Source organism: Pristiophorus japonicus, chromosome 1 (genome assembly GCF_044704955.1).
Source record: "Pristiophorus japonicus isolate sPriJap1 chromosome 1, sPriJap1.hap1, whole genome shotgun sequence".
Taxonomy (NCBI): domain Eukaryota; kingdom Metazoa; phylum Chordata; class Chondrichthyes; family Pristiophoridae; genus Pristiophorus; species Pristiophorus japonicus.
In genome coordinates, this window is record NC_091977.1 from 331,536,685 (window position 1) to 331,555,076 (window position 18,392).

General features: G+C 49.8%; 1 protein-coding gene across 3 annotated transcripts in view; it reads left to right on the forward strand.

Moving 5' to 3' along the window:
• The window catches only part of dpy19l1l (dpy-19-like 1, like (H. sapiens)), a 112,397-nt gene that overhangs the window by 65,067 nt on the left and 28,938 nt on the right, over positions 1–18,392 (forward strand). For 2 of the 3 annotated variants that reach the window (XM_070889176.1, XM_070889184.1), the window contains 3 exons: positions 6,538–6,639; positions 13,990–14,045; positions 15,307–15,331. In XM_070889176.1, the coding sequence (XP_070745277.1) occupies positions 6,538–6,639; positions 13,990–14,045; positions 15,307–15,331 (183 nt within the window). The remainder of the gene's footprint in view (positions 1–6,537; positions 6,640–13,989; positions 14,046–15,306; positions 15,332–18,392) is intronic. The other variant, XM_070889183.1, reaches the window with a different exon arrangement.

Here is an 18,392-nt window from a genome sequence, read left to right on the forward strand (position 1 = left end):
GGGGGGGAGAGGAGGGGGTGAAGTGGGGGCTGAACCGGAGGAGGGGGATGGGCTGAATGGAATGGGGTGTAGGCTGAACGGGAGGGGTGGGGAAGGGGGGGGGCTGAACAGGAGGGAAGCCCAAGTTCCAGTCTTCAGTGCCGGTGGACCCCATTCAGCCAGTGTAAGGGGCAATGTGCTTTGGGCACTTCCCACACAGCGTCTGAGATTCGGGGTGCGAGAGGTCCGCCCCCGACCCTACTTTGCTGGTCGGATTGCTAGCCCAGGCCACGCCGAGACCGAAGACGTCCTGAGGAGCTCGGAGAATCACAAGGTAAGTTTTGGGCGCCCTTTTTATTTACAGAGTGTGGAAACATGGGCCCTATGGGCCCAAGTTTTGGGTGATGTGGAGCAACTAATTTAGTTTGGCGTATGCTAGAAATCGCAATTCTCGGCATTTAGTTTGCCCCAGTTCTGGTGAGTTAGTTTAGTTTTATTTTCGTTCAGTTTTTTTTTAAAAGGGGATGTGTTCAGCCACTTAGGCCTGTTTTGTAAGTTTGTACTGCGAAAAATTATTCCAAACTAACTTAGAACAGAGTAAGTATCCAATTTTGTAAGTTCTGAAAAACCTTACCCAGAGTTAAGTTCAGTGCAGGCACAGCCAGAGACGGAGGGTGGGAAGCATTAAACACAAAGGACTAAAGCATTAAACACACCTCTTAAAATCCCGCCGCCTCCCCCGACGCCTCCCCCTCCCCCGACACCTCCCCCTCCCCCCGACGCCTCCCCCTCCCCCGACGCCTCCCCCTCCCCCCCGACGCCTCCCCCTCCCCCCCGACGCCTCCCCCTCCCCCCCGACGCCTCCCCCTCCCCCCCGACGCCTCCCCCTCCCCCCCGACGCCTCCCCCTCCCCCCCGACGCCTCCCCCTCCCCCCGACGCCTCCCCCTCCCCCCGACGCCTCCCCCTCCCCCCGACGCCTCCCCCTCCCCCCGACGCCTCCCCCCTCCCCCCGACGCCTCCCCCTCCCCCGACGCCTCCCCCTCCCCCCCGACGCCTCCCCCTCCCCCCCGACGCCTCCCCCTCCCCCCCGACGCCTCCCCCCCGACGCCTCCCCCTCCCCCCGACGCCTCCCCCTCCCCCCGACGCCTCCCCCTCCCCCCGACGCCTCCCCCTCCCCCCGACGCCCTCCCCCTCCCCCCGACGCCTCCCCCTCCCCCCGACGCCTCCCCCTCCCCCCGACGCCTCCCCCTCCCCCGACGCCTCCCCCTCCCCCCGACGCCTCCCCCTCCCCCCGACGCCTCCCCCTCCCCCCGACGCCTCCCCCTCCCCCCGACGCCTCCCCCTCCCCCCGACGCCTCCCCCTCCCCCCGACGCCTCCCCTCCCCCGACGCTCCCCCCCTCCCCCCGACGCCTCCCCCTCCCCCCGACGCCTCCCCCTCCCCCCGACGCCTCCCCCTCCCCCCGACGCCTCCCCCTCCCCCCGACGCCTCCCCCTCCCCCCGACGCCTCCCCCTCCCCCCGACGCCTCCCCCTCCCCCCGACGCCTCCCCCTCCCCCCGACGCCTCCCCCTCCCCCCCGACGCCTCCCCCGACGCCTCCCCCGACGCCTCCCCCTCCCCCGACGCCTCCCCCCTCCCCCCGACGCCTCCCCCTCCCCCGACGCCTCCCCCTCCCCCCGACGCCTCCCCCTCCCCCCGACGCCTCCCCCTCCCCGACGCCTCCCCCTCCCCCCGACGCCTCCCCCTCCCCCGACGCCTCCCCCCTCCCCCCGACGCCTCCCCCTCCCCCCGACGCCTCCCCCTCCCCCCGACGCCTCCCCCTCCCCCCGACGCCTCCCCCTCACCTCGACGCCTCCCCCTCCCCCCCGACGCCTCCCCCCCCCCCCCCCGACGCCTCCCCTCCCCCCGACGCCTCCCCCTCCCCCCGACGCCTCCCCTCCCCCCGGCGCCTCCCCCTCCCCCCGACGCCTCCCCCTCCCCCCGACGCCTCCCCCTCCCCCCGACGCCTCCCCCTCCCCCCGACGCCTCCCCCTCCCCCCGACGCCTCCCCCTCCCCCCGACGCCTCCCCCTCCCCCCGACGCCTCCCCCTCCCCCCGACGCCTCCCCCTCCCCCGACGCCTCCCTCTCCCCCCGACGCCTCCCCCTCCCCCCCCGACGCCTCCCCCTCCCCCCCCCGACGCCCTCCCCCTCCCCCCCCCGACGCCTCCCCCCCCCCCCGACGCCTCCCCCTCCCCCCCCCGACGCCTCCCCCTCCCCCCCCGACGCCTCCCCCTCCCCCCCCGACGCCTCCCCCTCCCCCCCCGACGCCTCCCCCTCCCCCCCCGACGCCTCCCCCTCCCCCCCCGACGCCTCCCCCTCCCCCCCCGACGCCTCCCCCTCCCCCCCCGACGCCTCCCCCTCCCCCCCCGACGCCTCCCCCTCCTTCTTCGACGCCCCCCCCTTCCCCCCCCGACGCCGCAACCTCCCCCGACGCCGCCCCCTCCCCCCCGACGCCTCCCCCTCCCCCCCGACGCCGCCCCCTCCCCCTCCCCCCCGACGCCGCCCCCTCCCCCCCCGACGCCTCCCCCTCCCCCCCGACGCCTCCCCCTCCCCCCGACGCCTCCCGCCTCCCCCCCCGACGCCGCCCCCTCCCCCGACGCCTCCCGCCTCCCCCCCCGACGCCGCCCCCTCCCCCCGACGCCTCCCCCTCCCCCTCCCCCCGACGCCTCCCCCTCCCCCTCCCCCCGACGCCTCCCCCTCCCCCTCCCCCCGACGCCTCCCCCTCCCCCTCCCCCCGACGCCTCCCCCTCCCCCTCCCCCCGACGCCTCCCGCCTCCCCCCCCCGACGCCTCCCGCCTCCCCCCCGACGCCTCCCCCTCCCCCCGACGCCTCCCGCCTCCCCCCCCCGACGCCTCCCGCCTCCCCCCCCGACGCATCCCGCCTCCCCCCCCGACGCATCCCGCCTCCCCCCCGACACCTCCCGCCTCCCCCCCCCCCCCCACGCATCCCGCCTTCCCCCCCCCCCCCCGACGCCTCCCCCGACCCCGACGCCTTCCCCCTGCCCCCCCGACGCCTTCCCCCTGCCCCCCCGACGCCTCCCCCGACCCCGACGCCTCCCCCCCCCCCCCCCACGCATCCCGCCTTCCCCCCCCCCCCCGACGCCTCCCCCGACCCCGACGCCTTCCCCCTGCCCCCCCGACGCCTTCCGCCTCCCCCCCCCGACGCCTTCCGCCTCCCCCCCTCCCCGACGCTTTCCGCCTCCCCCCCGACGCCTCCCGCCTCCCCCCCCCCCCCCCGACGTCTCCCGCCTCCCCCTCCCCCCGGACGCCTCCCGCCTCCCCCACCGACGCCTCCCGCCTTCCCCCCCCGACGCCTCCCGCCTCCCCCCCGACACCTCCCGCCTCCCCCCCCGACGCCTCTCCCCCCACGACGCCTCCCGCCTCCCCCCCCACCCCCCCCGACGCCTCCCGCCTCCCCCCCAATGTCTCCCGCCTCCGACGCCTCGCCCGCCGCCTCGCCCCCTATTGATATAGATTGTGAATATCTGAGGTCCAAGCACAGATCCTTGTGGCACCCCACTAGTTACAGCCTGCCAACCCAAAAATGACCCGTTTATTCATATACTCTCTTTTTTTCTATCCGTTAACCAATCCTCAATCTATGCTAGTATATTACCCCCAATCCCATGAGCCCTAATTTCGTTTAATAACCTCTTGTGTGGCACCTTATCAAATGCCTTCTGAAAATCCAAATACACCACATCCACTGGTTCCCCTCTTATCTATTCTACTAGTTACAACCTCAAAAAACTTATAACAGGTTTGTCAAAAGTGATTTCCCTTTCATAAATCTGTGTTGACTGCCCAATCCTATTATTTTCTAAGTGCTCTGTTACCTCATCCTTAATAATAGATTCTGGTATTTTCCCTACTACTGATATCAGGCTAACTGCTCTGTAGTTCCCCGTTTTTTCTCTCCCTCCTTTCTTTAATAGCGGGATTACATTAGCTACCTTTCAATCTGCAGGAACTGTTCTAGAATCTGTGGAATTTGGAAGATGACAATCAATACATCCACTATCTCTATAGCCACCTCTTTCAAAACTCTAGGATGTAGGCCATCAGGTCCAGTGGACTTATCGGCTTTCAGTCCCATTAATTTCTCTAGTATTTTTTTTGCTTATACTCATTTCTTTCAATTCCTCATTCTCCCTCTATTCCTCTACACTTCTCTATATCCTGTATTTATTGTAAATTCCATAGCCTTGTTAGCCCTCCCCAAATGCATTACCTCACATTTCTCTGGATTGAATTCCATTTGCCAGTGTTCTGCCTACCTGACCAGACCATTGATATCTTCCTGCAGTCTACAGCTTTCTTCCTCACTATCAACCACATGGCCAAATTTTGTATCATCTGCAAACTTCTTAATCATGCTCCCTGTATTGAAGTCTAAATCATTGATCTATATCACAAAAACAAGGGACCTAGTACTGAGCCCTGTGGAACCCCACTGGAAACAATCTTCGCAAATTGGCTGCCACGTTTCCTATGTTACAACCGTGATTACACTTCAAAAGTACTTCATTGGCTGCAAAGTGCTTTGGGATGTCGTGAGGTTGTGAAAGGCGCTATAGAATTGCCAGTTCCTTCTCTTTGTGAACAAATCTTTCAGAGAGCAACTTTGCTGCAAAACCTCTCTTTGGTAACCAAGTGTAAAACTGCCCTGACCGGTTTCAAAAAGCGCCTAAAAGTTAAAAGCTACCGTGGACATGGCTTTAAAATACCATCACCAATTGCACAAATGACATTGGGCATTTCATTCTGGGTCAGGATAAAGTTCCCTGTTAAATGTCAGAAGGTGCTTTATCTATTTACCAGAAAGAAAGTATTTCCAGATTCTGGCTTCTCCTTTTGATCGTAGTAGTGACGTGCTATTGTTGTCGGTAAGGCCAGGCATCCAAACCCTTTCAATAACAGGCTCGTTGGATGGCTGTATGTGTTGTCTTGAAAAAGTTATTAACAATCGTGTTTACCTGCCTTGTATGGTATTCCTGATTCTTTGAATGAAAATCTCCTCCACATAGCAGATACACCAGTGTATCCCCGTAGCCCCACAAATTATGAATATCGTTTTTAAAACATTTTCCTTTTTACTTGTATCACACTAGTCCTTTCACTGATAAATATGGTATGAAAAGTTTTGATGGAATAAATAAGGAGAAACTTTTGCCACTGGTAAGAGGGTTGGTAACCAGAGGATACAGACTTAAGATTATTGCCAAAAGAGCCAGAGGGGAGATGAGACATTATTTTTACACAGCAAGTTGTTATGATCTGGAATGCACTGCCTGAAAGGGTGGTGAAAGCAGATTCAGTAGTGACTTTCAAAAGGGAAATGGATAAATTATAAAATCATAGAATGGGTACAGCACAGAGGGGGGCCATTCAGCCCTTAGCCCGTGTCAGCTCTCTGCGAGAACACTTCAGAAAAGATTCACGAGGTTGATTCCTGAGATTAAGGGGTTGTGTGAGCAGATTGGGCCTATACTCATTGGAATTTAGAAGAATGCGAGGTAATCTTATTGAAACATATAAGATTCTAAAGGGCTTGACAGGATAGATGAAGAGAGGATGTTTTCCCTTGTGGGGGAATCTAGAACTAAGGGGCATAATTTCAGAATAAGGGGTTGCCCATTTAAAACAGAAATGAGGAATTTCTTCTCTGAGGGTCTTTAATCTTTGGAATTCTCTGCCCCAGAGAGCTGTGGAGGCTGGGTCATTGAACATATTTAAGGTGGAAATAGACAGGTTTTTGAATGATAGGGGAGTCCAGGGTTTATGGGCAGTGGGCAGGGAAGTGGAGTTGAGACCAAGATCAATTCAGCCATGATCTTATTGAATGGCGGAGCCAAATGGCCTACTCCTGCTCCTATTTCTTATGTTCTAGCTCGTCCCGCTCCCCCGTCCTTTCCCCATAGCCGTGCATTTTTTTTTTCCTTCAGCTACCTATCCAATTCCCTTTTGAAAGCCACGTTTGAATCTGCCTCCACCACCCTCTCAGGCAGTGCATTCCAGAACCTAATCTTTCGCTGCGTAAAAAAGTTTTCCCTCATGTTGCTTTTGGTTCTTCTGCCAATCGCCTTAAGTACTTAAAGGAAAAATTTGTTGGGGTTGGGGGAGATCGCGGGGGAGTGGGGCTAATTGGATAGCTCTTTCAAAGAGCCGGCACAGGCACAATGGGCCAAACAGCCTCCTTCTGATTCTATGATATACCAACTGACTCAGCCCTTGGAAGGGAGATTCACATGGCTAATGCAATGTCGTCAAATTATCTTAAAGGAATCGCCTTGTGTTTCTCTCTATTGGCAATATGGGTCCACTCCTGTAGTATGCTTTAATTCGGAGAATGAGGAAGTTGCTGCAAAACAGACAGCGTTGCTGTTCTAGACATTTACTTTTGTTAAGTTATAAAGTAAATTTTTTTAATTGAGTTATTAGTGCATTCAACTCACATAGAATACATTTGACCTCAAAGTAGTTATTATCTACATAAGGGATGTACATATTGTCTTTTAGGTGGATAGGATGGGAGCTCAATACTCACCCTCCACCGTACAAGACGTTTATTGTACTCACAACATAAGATTGCCTGACCGATTCTGCAAAACTCGAATAGAGGTACATTGACCAGGTTCTATTTCCGTGACAGTTGGGTTGGGACAAGGGCATCAGTATGTCATATAAAGAGGGGTAAAAACATTTACTTTTGTGTAATTATTTCTTGGATTTTTCTATAGATTAATTGATGGGGCAATGATCCATGTGAGTAATATTGTTTATCTGGTTCTGATGTAGTGAGAGATATTTTTTCAGGAAGAGTTAAAATTGCAACTCATTTTCTCAGATTTTATGATTTCAGTCTTTTGATCTACATGGATTTATTGATATAATCCATGAGGAAAAGCAAAGCGAGCTTAGTTCAATGCACATCAGAAAATGCACCAAAAATACACACGTGTGACTCAGTTCCCAGAAGGGGTAGATATAAAGATTCAAGCAGACTTCATTGGAACAGAAATGGGCCATTCAGCCCCTAAAACCTGTTCTGGCATTCATTTATATCATGTATGATCTCTACCTCAACTCCATTTACCTGCCTTTTCTCCATATCCCTTGATAAACCTTACCCAACAAAAATCGATCTATCTCAGTCTTGAAATCTCCAATTGACCCCCAGCATCCACGGCCTTTTGAGGGAGAGAGTTCCAGATTTCCACTACGCGTTGTGTGAAAAAATGCTTCCTGATTTCGCTCCTGAATGGTCTAGTTCTAATTTTAAGTTTATATCCTTTTGTTCTTGATTCCCCCCACCAGAGGAAATAGTTTCCCTCTATCTACCCTATCAAATCCTTTTAACATTTTAAAACACCTGGATCAGATCAGCCCTCAATCTTCTAAACTCAAGGGAATATAAGCCAAGTTTAACTCTTAAAGCCCCGTCATGCAACACACTTGCCTGTTTATCCACATCCTTGTCAGCTATTTCTTTTATTCCCAAGTGTTAAATTTATGCATTTGATACAAGTTATCATATTCAGTATGGGATTTTAAATTGCCCTCGTAAGTCATTTACATTTGGTGACCATATAAGTGAGTTGGTACAAGTATTCCCATTCATCGTGTAAATGTTCTTTAGAGGAACAGTTGTCCAAGTTCTTTTTTTTCATTTGCCATTTCTGATGCTAAGCCAGATCCATATGTGCTCACTTCATCCTTCAACTGATTCCACCCTTGTACACCAGTCCTCCCTTCCCCTTGCCTCCTCAGGGAAGTACGCACAAAGATCCATAGCCAGTTTAGGAATCGTCTGTCAAATTTCTTTCTGGTGCCTCATGGGCGATCAGGCAAATCCTAGGAGGACCCAACCCATTAATCATTATCCAGAATGATTTAATCCCTTTATTCTGTGATGACTTATTTTTCCAAGTCCATCTACTGTCTTCCTGAAGGACTGTATAAAGAGTCAGTCTTAACCTATCCACTCTGGAGTCCTGTTCCACAGGTCTGATCACCCTCTGGGAAATATTATTTTTGATCCAACGATATTAATGGATGGAAGCTCACATGATGCACACCCACTATTTCCTGAGAGGGTCTCTATGATCTCTGCTCCCCAGTGGGAGAGCTAGATCACAGAATTGCCTCTACTGTAATTTAAAAGTAGATCAAATGCATTTTGGGACACTACTAGCAAAGCCACATATGAATGGGCCACACATCGTGACAGGATTCCACCAATCAAGACCAAAAGTAATAGTTGTGCAAGATTTTAGCGATCCAAACTTTGGTACTATTAAACAGTTTTAGGAAAGATTATAAGTAGTAACTGGAACTAGAAACAGAAGCAGAAAAAATGGAGTGTGCAAAATCATTTTAAGGGATGTGGAAAGAAAATATATTTCTTTGAGAAATGGAGAGACATCACAACAAAGACCATAATGGCTCAGGGAAGATTGTCTGTTTCCTGTGACGGACCAAATGGCTGTTCTTCATTCCATGCTTCATGCCCTTATCTGCACAAGTGCCAGACAATGACTATCTCAAAAAAAAGAGCCTAACCAGCTCCCCTTGACTTAATGGCATCACCATCGCTGAATTCCCCATCATCAACATCCTGGGGATTGCCATTGACCAGAGACTCAACTGGATTGGCCACATAAATGCTGTGGCTACTAGAGTAGGTCAGAAGCTGAGTATTCTGTGGTGAACAGCTTACATCCTGACTTCCCAAAGTCTTTCCACCATCTACAAGACACAAGTCAGATGGAATACACTTTACTTCCCTGGAAATGTGCAGCTGCAACAACACTCAAGACACCATCTAGGACAAAGCAGCCCGCTTGATCGGCTCCCCATCCACCAGCTTAAACATGCACTCCCTCCACCAACGGCGAACTTTAGCTGCAGTGTGTATTTTCTACAAAATGCACTGCAGCAACTTGCCAAGGCTTCTTCGACAGCACATCCCAAACCCGTGATCTCTACCACCTAGAAGGAAACGGGCAGCAGGTACTTCGGAACACCATCACCTCCCGGTCACACACCATCCTGACTTGGACACATATTGGCCATTCCTTCAGCATTGATGGATTAAAGTTCTGAAATTCCCTACCTGATAGCACTGTGGGAGTACTTTCACCACATGGACTGCAACGGTTCAAGGAGGTGGCTCATCACCCCTTCTCAAAGGCAGCTAATGGGGAATGGGAGCATAGTGGTTATGTTACTGGACTAGTAATCTGGAGGCTTGGATTAATAATTCAGAGATGCGAGTTCAAATCCTATCATGGCAGCTGGGGTATTTAAATTCAGTTAATTAAATAAATCTGGTATTAAGAAGCTAACATCAGTAATGGTGACCATGAAACTACTGGATTGTTGTAAAAACCCATCTGGTTCACTAATTTCCTTTAGGAAATCTGCTGTCCTTACCCAGTCTGGCCTAGATGTAACTCCAGATCCACAGCAATGTGATTGACTCTTAACTACCCTCTGAAATGGCCTAGCAAGCCACTCAGTTGTACCAAATCACTACGACAAGGCGGCTCACCACCACCTTCTCAAGGACAATTGGGGATGGGCAATAAATGCTGACCTTGCCAGCGACGCCCATATCTTATGAATAAATAAACTAGGGATGGGCAATAAATGCTGGCGGCAATGTCTGCATCCTGAAGAATGATAGAAAAGAAATCTCTGCTGAAGGAGCACTGACCTGAAAAGGATAGCTTGGTTGCTATTGTGCTGTACTGTAGGGCTGAACAGTGACAGAGCATTTCTGCAGATGTACTTTTAAGAAACATTATTAGAATTCTGCATTTCCCTTCTTTATTTTACAAACAAAACCTTCAGGAATTTTATGTTGAGCATTTTTGACTTTTCAAACATGGTGTGCAAACTAAAATATTTGCCAGAAATCAGAGAAAAAAAATTAAGTGACAGTTTTATTGAAGTCTGGTTGTTAAAAGTGTATTAGTGGATCCCCTATGTTTTTGAAAGAACTACAGTAAAAGGTGGTAATCACAGTCCACCCCTGATAATTCAACATTGTGCTTTTGCACGAAAACAATTTGAATTATAAATTGTTAATAACACAGCAAAATGGGAATTTAGTACGAAATAATAGAATTATAAAATAAATGCTCCAGTAAAATTATCCCTTCTTGGACCTGGTTCTCTTTCATTTTCCTTCTTTGGGCCACTGTTGAGTGGGCAACAGATGGCTCAGTACATGCGCAAGTTTGCTCAGTCTGTGTCTACCTTCCAGGAAGGGCTATTAAGAGCCTTGCCCTCAGCACACTGCTACAACCGTCTGTGCCTTCAAAAAACGCCGTGTCAATAATTGTGCATTTCGAGAATCCAGCAATGCACGTGATTAGCTGAATGAGAAAACTAGTATTGAATACCAGTAGCTGAATAGAAAATACAGTAGCACACCTCATTGGCTGATTGAGAAATCCAAACAATTAGCTGAAGCAAAAGTATATGCATTTTCTGGATATAGTATTTCTAGTTCATGAATAGAATAAGTGTGTGTTTATCGGTAATAAATTAAATCATATTAAATAATTTCAGTTGAAAATCAAAAAAAAATTACCATAAAAGGCAAAGCACTGATAACTTTTCCAGAAATAAATCAGTAAAGATCAAAAAAAAACACCGGGCTCCCATATTCTATATTTTCATTATGGATGATCTCTGTAAAAGCAGTGTGAGCTGGAAAACCAATGATCCAAGAATCCCATCTCACTTTTGTTTGGCAAAGTTCCTAACTCTCATAGAATGAGTAGCACAGTTATAAGCATGCCTTGCCTGAAAGGCTCCATTTGTCAATAATGCCCCCTCCCACCTTATTGCTGTGGCAGCCCACAGCTTGCACATATTACAGGCAATCTGTCCCACTTAAAAAGCTCTGGACATCGTGGGAGTCGAGACCTGGTGTCATGGGTCTTCTGTCCTTTCTTCCTGTGCTGTGTGTCTGGGGAATGAACATTTGTGGGTGCAATGCACAGAAGAAACAGGCGCCTCATATGGGGGGAAATTAGCAGACACTGAGCTAATCAGGAACAATGTCGTGGATTTGTAAAGGACAGGTGGTGCATGATTAATTAAATAGTTTAATGGAATAGTCTCTGTTTAATAAGGTGCCACATGGGATTTAAGACATATGAAACAAAAGGGAATGGGGCAGCATGGATCGAGAAGGCTAGGGGACAGAAAGGGGTCTGAGAAAATAGACGGGATTCTTCAAATTCTTCAAATTGATGGGATGTGGGTAGTGGTGTGCCCCAGAAGTCTGTGATCTTTAGTTTGTACTTTATATAATTGATCTGGATGTAGGCACAAAGGCAATGGCATTGGAGTTTGCTGATGACGCTGAATTAGCAGGGATGGCAAATTGAGGAAGACTGCTGGAGACTGCAGGAGGATATGGCGGTTAGTAGAGTGGGCAGATGTAGAGAAATGTAAAGTATGGATAATGTATATCCTAAATGGCAAGGTCCTTAACGCAGAGAAGAGGAGCAAAGAGAGCTGGGATTCAGATACGGAGGTGGGAGTATAGGTTATAAAAAGGGTAACATGAATTCTGGATTTTATACATAATGGCAATGAATATATAAAAGCATGGGAGTGATGTTGCGTTTGTACAAGGCATTATTTGGGCCATAGTTAGAATATTGTGTGCATTTCTGGGAATCTGCATGTAGGAACCGTATTAGAGTCTCACCGTGATTCATTAGAACACAGAGATATTAAGAAAGGCATGAAAGATTGTTTCCAGTGGTTGATGAATCACCATCTGGGCACATATTAAGGGCCAGAAATTCAGCAACCTTGTACTGGTTTTTTTGGTGGTGTTTCACCGTTTTGGGCGGAAAACGGTGTGGCGGGAAATTCCCTGAAGTCTTGCGCCAGCGGTTTTGAAATATCGCTGGGGAGTGGACCACCGGCGTGCAAGACTGGAAAAGTGCCTTTGCCCAATATTTGGCTCAGCGGTGACCCGTAGGTAAAACCCAAAAAAACGTCGAGGAAAAACGGCGGTAAGTATGAAACCCTACAAAAAAGATAAGTTAAAGTTTTTATTTTAAAATTCTTTTGCAGCGATTCGCTAGAAAAGGGTCTCGTGAATGTTTCGTGATTTTTTTTTTACTTTTTGTTTTTTGAGGAAAAAAATTGTGTTTTCCCTTCTCCCTAGGCCCAACTTGCAGCGGTATCGGCCTTGGAGAAAAGTTGCAGAAAATGCGCGGTTTGCACCGCGAATCCTCATGCAACGCCGATTTTTCCCGCTGGGCGCATTTTTTACTATTTTTCCCCAAATGTTCAGCCTCGAAATCATAGCAGAGTCATGGCGTTTTTTTGGGTAGAAATGACCCAACATTTCTAGCCCTAAGGGCTATCACTAGAAGAATGAAGGAAAGAGTTAGAATAATTTTTTCACACAATGGTCTATTAAAAGAAATTACATTTATATAGCATCTTTCTCGACCTCAGGATGTTCCAAAGGCTTGTCACAGCCAATTAAGTATTGTTGAAGTGTTGTGAGTGTTGTATTGAGGGAAACGCAACAGCCAATTTCAGCACAGCAAGATCCCACAATAAGTTTTGGTGATGGTTGATAGATAAAATGTTAACCACTATAAGACCCCTACTATATTCTTCGAATAGTGCCATGGAATCTTTTACGTCCACCTGAGGGGGAAGACGGGGGGCTCGGTTTAACGTCTCATCCGACAGACGGCATCTCTGACAGTGCAGCACTCCCTCAGGACTGCATTGGGAGTGTCAGCCTGGATTATGTGCTCAACTGTGTGGAATGGGACTTGAACCCACGACCTTCTGACACCTTGGCTCAGTGGAAGCACACGCTATTCGAACATGGGATACTTTACTAGAAGTGGCTGAGGCAAAGAACCTATAATATAATTTAAAATGGAATTATAAAAGTGCTTGAAAGAGAAGAATATAAAAGGATACAGGGAGCAAGCAAAGAAATGCGATTTTTGGCAGAAAGCTCCATTTGAAAAGCTAGCAATAAGTTGAATGGCCTCATTCTAAGCTTTAAATTATATGGTTCTATGAATTATTAATAGCATGATGGCTTTTAAAAAATCTGTTCAATTTTAAATGATTCCTTTTTTTATCCACAAGTAACACTCTAGGAGATCGACTACTTATGATTTATTAAAATTGAAATTACTGGAATTTAAATAATGAAATTGGGAGCAGGATGGTGACGATGTAACTTCAATGGGAATATAGGCTGGGATCTCGGTGCTGCGGGTCCCGTGCTATTAAGGGGTGGAGGCTTCACCTGCCACTCACGAGGCTAACGGCGTGAAAGGGGGCAAGATCAGGGCAGAGACTCCCAATGCCAGCAGTTTCCCAAATCCTATCTCCAGAATGATCCAGTTTAGGATGGTAGTTGTACATACCACCCCAGCGAAAGATAGAAATGGGCCCCACCTGGGAGTCCAGGCTGGCATCAGATTGGCCTAGGCTCCCAAAGAAATAAAGTGCTGTTTTTCTTTTAATTATTTAATTGTGGCTCCTTTACAAATGGGGCTACAGGGGACACTACCTTCTTTGGGGGGGCGGGGGGGGCGGGGGGGATGGAATGACACCTGTGAAGTTTAGGGTCAATGACAGGTTGGGCACATCATGGATCATGGCACTACTGGAATGCCTCCTCCCCTCCCCTCCCCGGGTAATTTTCAGCCCCTGGATATATTTATTTGTGTGCAGCCGAGTTAGTTCAGCAGCCCTCAATCTGAGTCTCTTCCCCCCCCGCCCCCCGCCCCCCCATCCTTTGAATATTGAAGTTTAGCAAATGGATTTGCACCTTTTTATTGCTAAACTCTTTTTTTACTCGGCTGTGTAAGTTGTACTTTCCTAATCGTTTGGTGTTTTTTTAAACATGTTTTAGAACGAAATCCTTCATTAACATTTCAATTAATTTTTTATTTACAGACTTTGAAGGAGCTGCTCTGTTTGTTAAAAGGAGGAACTCCAGAAAACATGGAGGAGTAAGTGTCTTGAATGTGTTAATGTGGGCCATGGGCTTTAAAATGTAACAAATTGAGCTTCTACCACAGAGATTTTAAAATGAGAAACAAATGAAAAGATAAGTTGAAAGTGTAATTCTACAAACTTCCAATTTGCATTTGAGCTCAACGGGGCCAGAAATCCTTGGACCCCCTTCGTCATCATGAATGTGATGCATCAGAGATATCCCGCTATACCTGTCACCTCCTCTCCTGACTCCATAGAATGTCAGATCAGGGCGAGGTTAATCTATGTCATTATTTCAGTCAGGTGCCTCCACCAGTATTGGGGTGCCTTGGGCATCCAAAAGAACTGGGCCATAGGAGGACAAATTGGACAGATTAAAAGTCTTTAAACCAAAACAAAAAATGCTGGAAATAAACAACCGGTCAGGCGGTATCTGTGGAGAAAGAAACAGAGTTAATGTTTCAGGTCAGTGATCTTTCATCAGAACTGGAAGATAGAGATTTAACAGTTTATAAGCAAGTACAGAGGCAGGGAAAGGGGAGAGGAGACAAAAGAATTAACAGGGAAGGTCTGTGATCGGGTGGAAGGCAAGAGTGATTAAATGACAAAAGGGATGATGGTGCAATGTGTAATCAGTCAAGTAAAGAAACAAAAGATGGGTCCAGAGGAGGCATAGATGATAACAACAGAACTGTTGCTAGCATCTGTCTGAGAAAAGTGGTTATGATCTAAAGTTGTTGAACTCAATGTTAAGGCTAGAATCTGTCTCTTATAACATTTAACGTGTTATCAGAGATGGGTTTGATATGCTGCTGACAGTATTCTGGAATGTCCAGGCAAGACCCAGGTCTGGACACCCCTCTGGGCCCCTCCGCGGACCTGGACCGCTCCAGTGTCCAGATCACAGGGCGCTCATGAGATGGGAGCCACTTGAATTCTGGCGGGAGATGCCCCTCCACTGCCCCCCCCCCCCGGGGCAATGTCATGGTGGAAAGTCAAGCTTTATGGGTCCTGCATGATGATCACCCCCACCCCCCCATGCCCTTGCCCGCTCTCCATCGCCCCCCCCCCCCCCCCCCCCGGCCATTCTCCATCGCCCACTTGCCCCTCCCCCCCGCTCGATCGCCCATCCCACTCCAGTCCCTTTAGTGCAGTAGCAAACTTAATCAAGGAGAGAAGAGACCTTTTTGAAGCCCATGATCTGTTGGGAGATGCAGTCATTGTGTCTCAAAGTTTTAATTAGTAATTAAAATGTGTATTTTGTGTTTTTTTTAGGAGGAGGTTTCCAACGCGTGGAGAGGTAAAACACCTTTTTACACTTCATGATCAAACTTTATGAATTATTTCTACATGTCTGATTTTGACATTTGAGTTTATACCTATTACAAAAACATTACATTGAAAACTTGATTCTCTGGTCATTGTTGTTACGTATGAAGAAAGAGTCAGACTGAACACTGTGAGCTCAAAGTAAAGTGTGACCTTAGTCTTTTATTGCAGGTCTCCAGAATGCCTCTCCAACCTGTGAGGCCTCCTTAAATACCTGTGCTCCCAAGGGATTATGGGATCCCTTGGGTCTCCAGGGGATGAGCCCTCTGGTGGCTATACAGAGTAAATACAAGTTTACATATATAACAACACCCCCCCCCCCCCCCTGCCCAAAGTCAACAGTGTAACTATTTACAAGGTGAGTCGATCTGGGACCCTTCTTGCCCTGGTTGAGCGTCTTGATGTTAAAGCTGGTATTGGTGAATCAACTGTTGGGCCCTCGCTGGGCTGCCTGGTGAGGTGGGTCCTGCTGGGCTGCTGTGGATGATGGGATCTACCTCGTGGCCAACCGCAGTGCCGTTTGCCACTGGTGTGTGTGTTGGGGGGTCAAAGTGGGTTGCTCAGGATAGTCCGTGAATCTGAGTTTGATTTGGTCCAAGAGTTTCCAGTGAATGAGTCCATTTGAAAGTTTGACCCGAAATACCCTGCTTCCCTCTTTGGCCACGACAGTACCGGGAAGCCACTTGGGACCTTGTCCATAATTCAATACAAATACAGGATCATTGATTTCAATCTCGCGTGACACATTTGCGCTATCATGGTATGTACTTTGTTGAAGCCGCCTGCTCTCTACCTTTTCATGTAGATCAGGGTGAACTAACGAGAGCCTTGTCTTAAGTGCTCTTTTCATGAGCAGTTCAGCAGGTGGGATCCCAGTGAGTGAGTGTGGTCTCGTGCGGTAGCTAAGCAGGACTCGGGATAGGTGAGTCTGCAGTGAACCTTCCATTACCCTCTTCAAGCCCTGCTTGATGGTTTGCACTGCGCTTTCTGCCTGACCATTGGACGCTGGTTTAAACGGGGCAGATGTAACATTTTTGATCCCGTTACAGGTCATGAATTCTTTGAACTCAGCACTGGTAAAACATGGCCCGTTGTCGCTCACCAGGACATCGGGTAGGCCGTGTGTGGCAAACATGGCCCGCAGGCTTTCAGTAGTGGCAGCGGACATGCTAGCCGACATTATATCACATTCAATCCATTTAGAGTACGCATCTACAACCACACAGAATATTTTACCCAAGAACGGGCCTGCATAGTCGACATGTACCCTCGACCACGGTTTGGAGGGCCAAGACCATAAACTTAGCGTCGCCTCCCTGGGTGCATTGCATAACTGCGAGCACGTATTACATCTGTGCACGCAGGACTCTAAGTCCGCTTCGATACTGGGCCACCACATGTAAGATCTAGCTATCGCTTTCATCATTACGATGCCTGGGTGGGTACTGTGGAGGTCACTGATGAAGTTGTCTCTGCCCTTCTTGGGAACCACTACTCGATTGCCGAACAGAAGGCAGTCTGCCTGCATAGACATTTCATCTTTGCGCTGCTGAAATGGCTTTATCTCTTCCTGCATTTCCACTGGGACACTGGACCAGCTCCCGTGAAGCGCACAGTTTTTGACTAGGGACAATAAGGGGTCCTGGCTTGTCCAGGTTTTGATGATCTGGGCAGTGACGGGTGATTGCTCACTCTCAAATGCTTCCATAACCATGGCTAGATCTGCGGGCTGCGCCATTTCCACCCCCGTGGTGGGCAATGGCAGCCTACTGAGAGCATCGGCACAGTTTTCTGTGCCTGGCCTGTGGCGGATGGCGTAGTTGTATGCGGACAACGTGAGCGCCCATTTCTGGATGCGGGCCGATGCATTAGTATTTATCCCCTTATTCTCGGAAAACAGGGATATGAGTGGCTTATGGTCAGTTTCCAATTCGAATTTTAGCCCAAACAGGTATTGATGCATTTTTTTACCCCATAGACACACGCTAACGCTTCTTTTTCAATCATGCTGTAGGCTTTCTCAGCCTTAGACAGACTCCTGGATGCATAAGCAACCGGTTGCAGTTTCCCGAAATCATTAGCTTGTTGCAATACACACCCGACGCCATATAACGATGCTAGTACCAAAAGCTTACATGGATCATACAGCACAAGCAATTTGTTTGAGCATAACAATTTTCTCGCTTTTACAACGGCATCTTCTTGGCTTTTGCCCCATGCCCATTCATCCCCTTTACACAGTAAGACGTACAGTGGTTCTAACAGTGTGCTGAGACCCGGTAAGAAGTTACCAAAGTAGTTCAGGAGTCCTAGAAACGACCGCAGTTTTGTCACGTTCTGTAGCCTCGGTGCGTTCTCGATTATCTCCGTCTTCGAATCGGTGGGCCTGATGCCATCCGCTGCGATCCTCCTCCGCAGGAGCTCCACTTCAGGTGCCAGGAAAATGCAATTCGAGCGTTTTAACCTGAGCCCCACGCAGTTGAGTCGACTAAGAACCTCTTCCAGGTTCTGCAGATGCTCGACTGTGTCCCGACCTGTAACCAAGATGTCGTCCTGGAAGACCAAGGTGCGCGGGACCAACTTCAGTAAGCTTTCCATGTTTCTCTGGAATATCGCCACCGCTGATCGAATTCCAAACGGGCATCTGTTATAAATGAAAAGACCTTTGTGCGTGTTGATGCAGCTGAGGCCCTTCGATGATTCCTCCAGTTCCTGCGTCATGTAGGCTGAAGTCAAATGCAGCTTCGTGAACGTCTTTCCTCCTGCCAGCGTTGCAAAGAGGTCGTCTGCCTTTGGTGGTGGGTATTGGACCTGCAGGGAGAAAGGATTGATAGTTACTTTGTAATCGCCACAGATTCTGACAGTGCTGTCTCCCTTGAGGACTGGGACAATAGGACTGACCCACTCGTTGAACTCGATCGGTGAGGTGATGCCCTCTCTTTGCAGCCGGTCTAGCTCAATCTCTACCCTTTCTCTCATCATGTACGGTACTGCTCTCGCCTTGTGATGGATGGGTCGCGCCCCCGGAATTA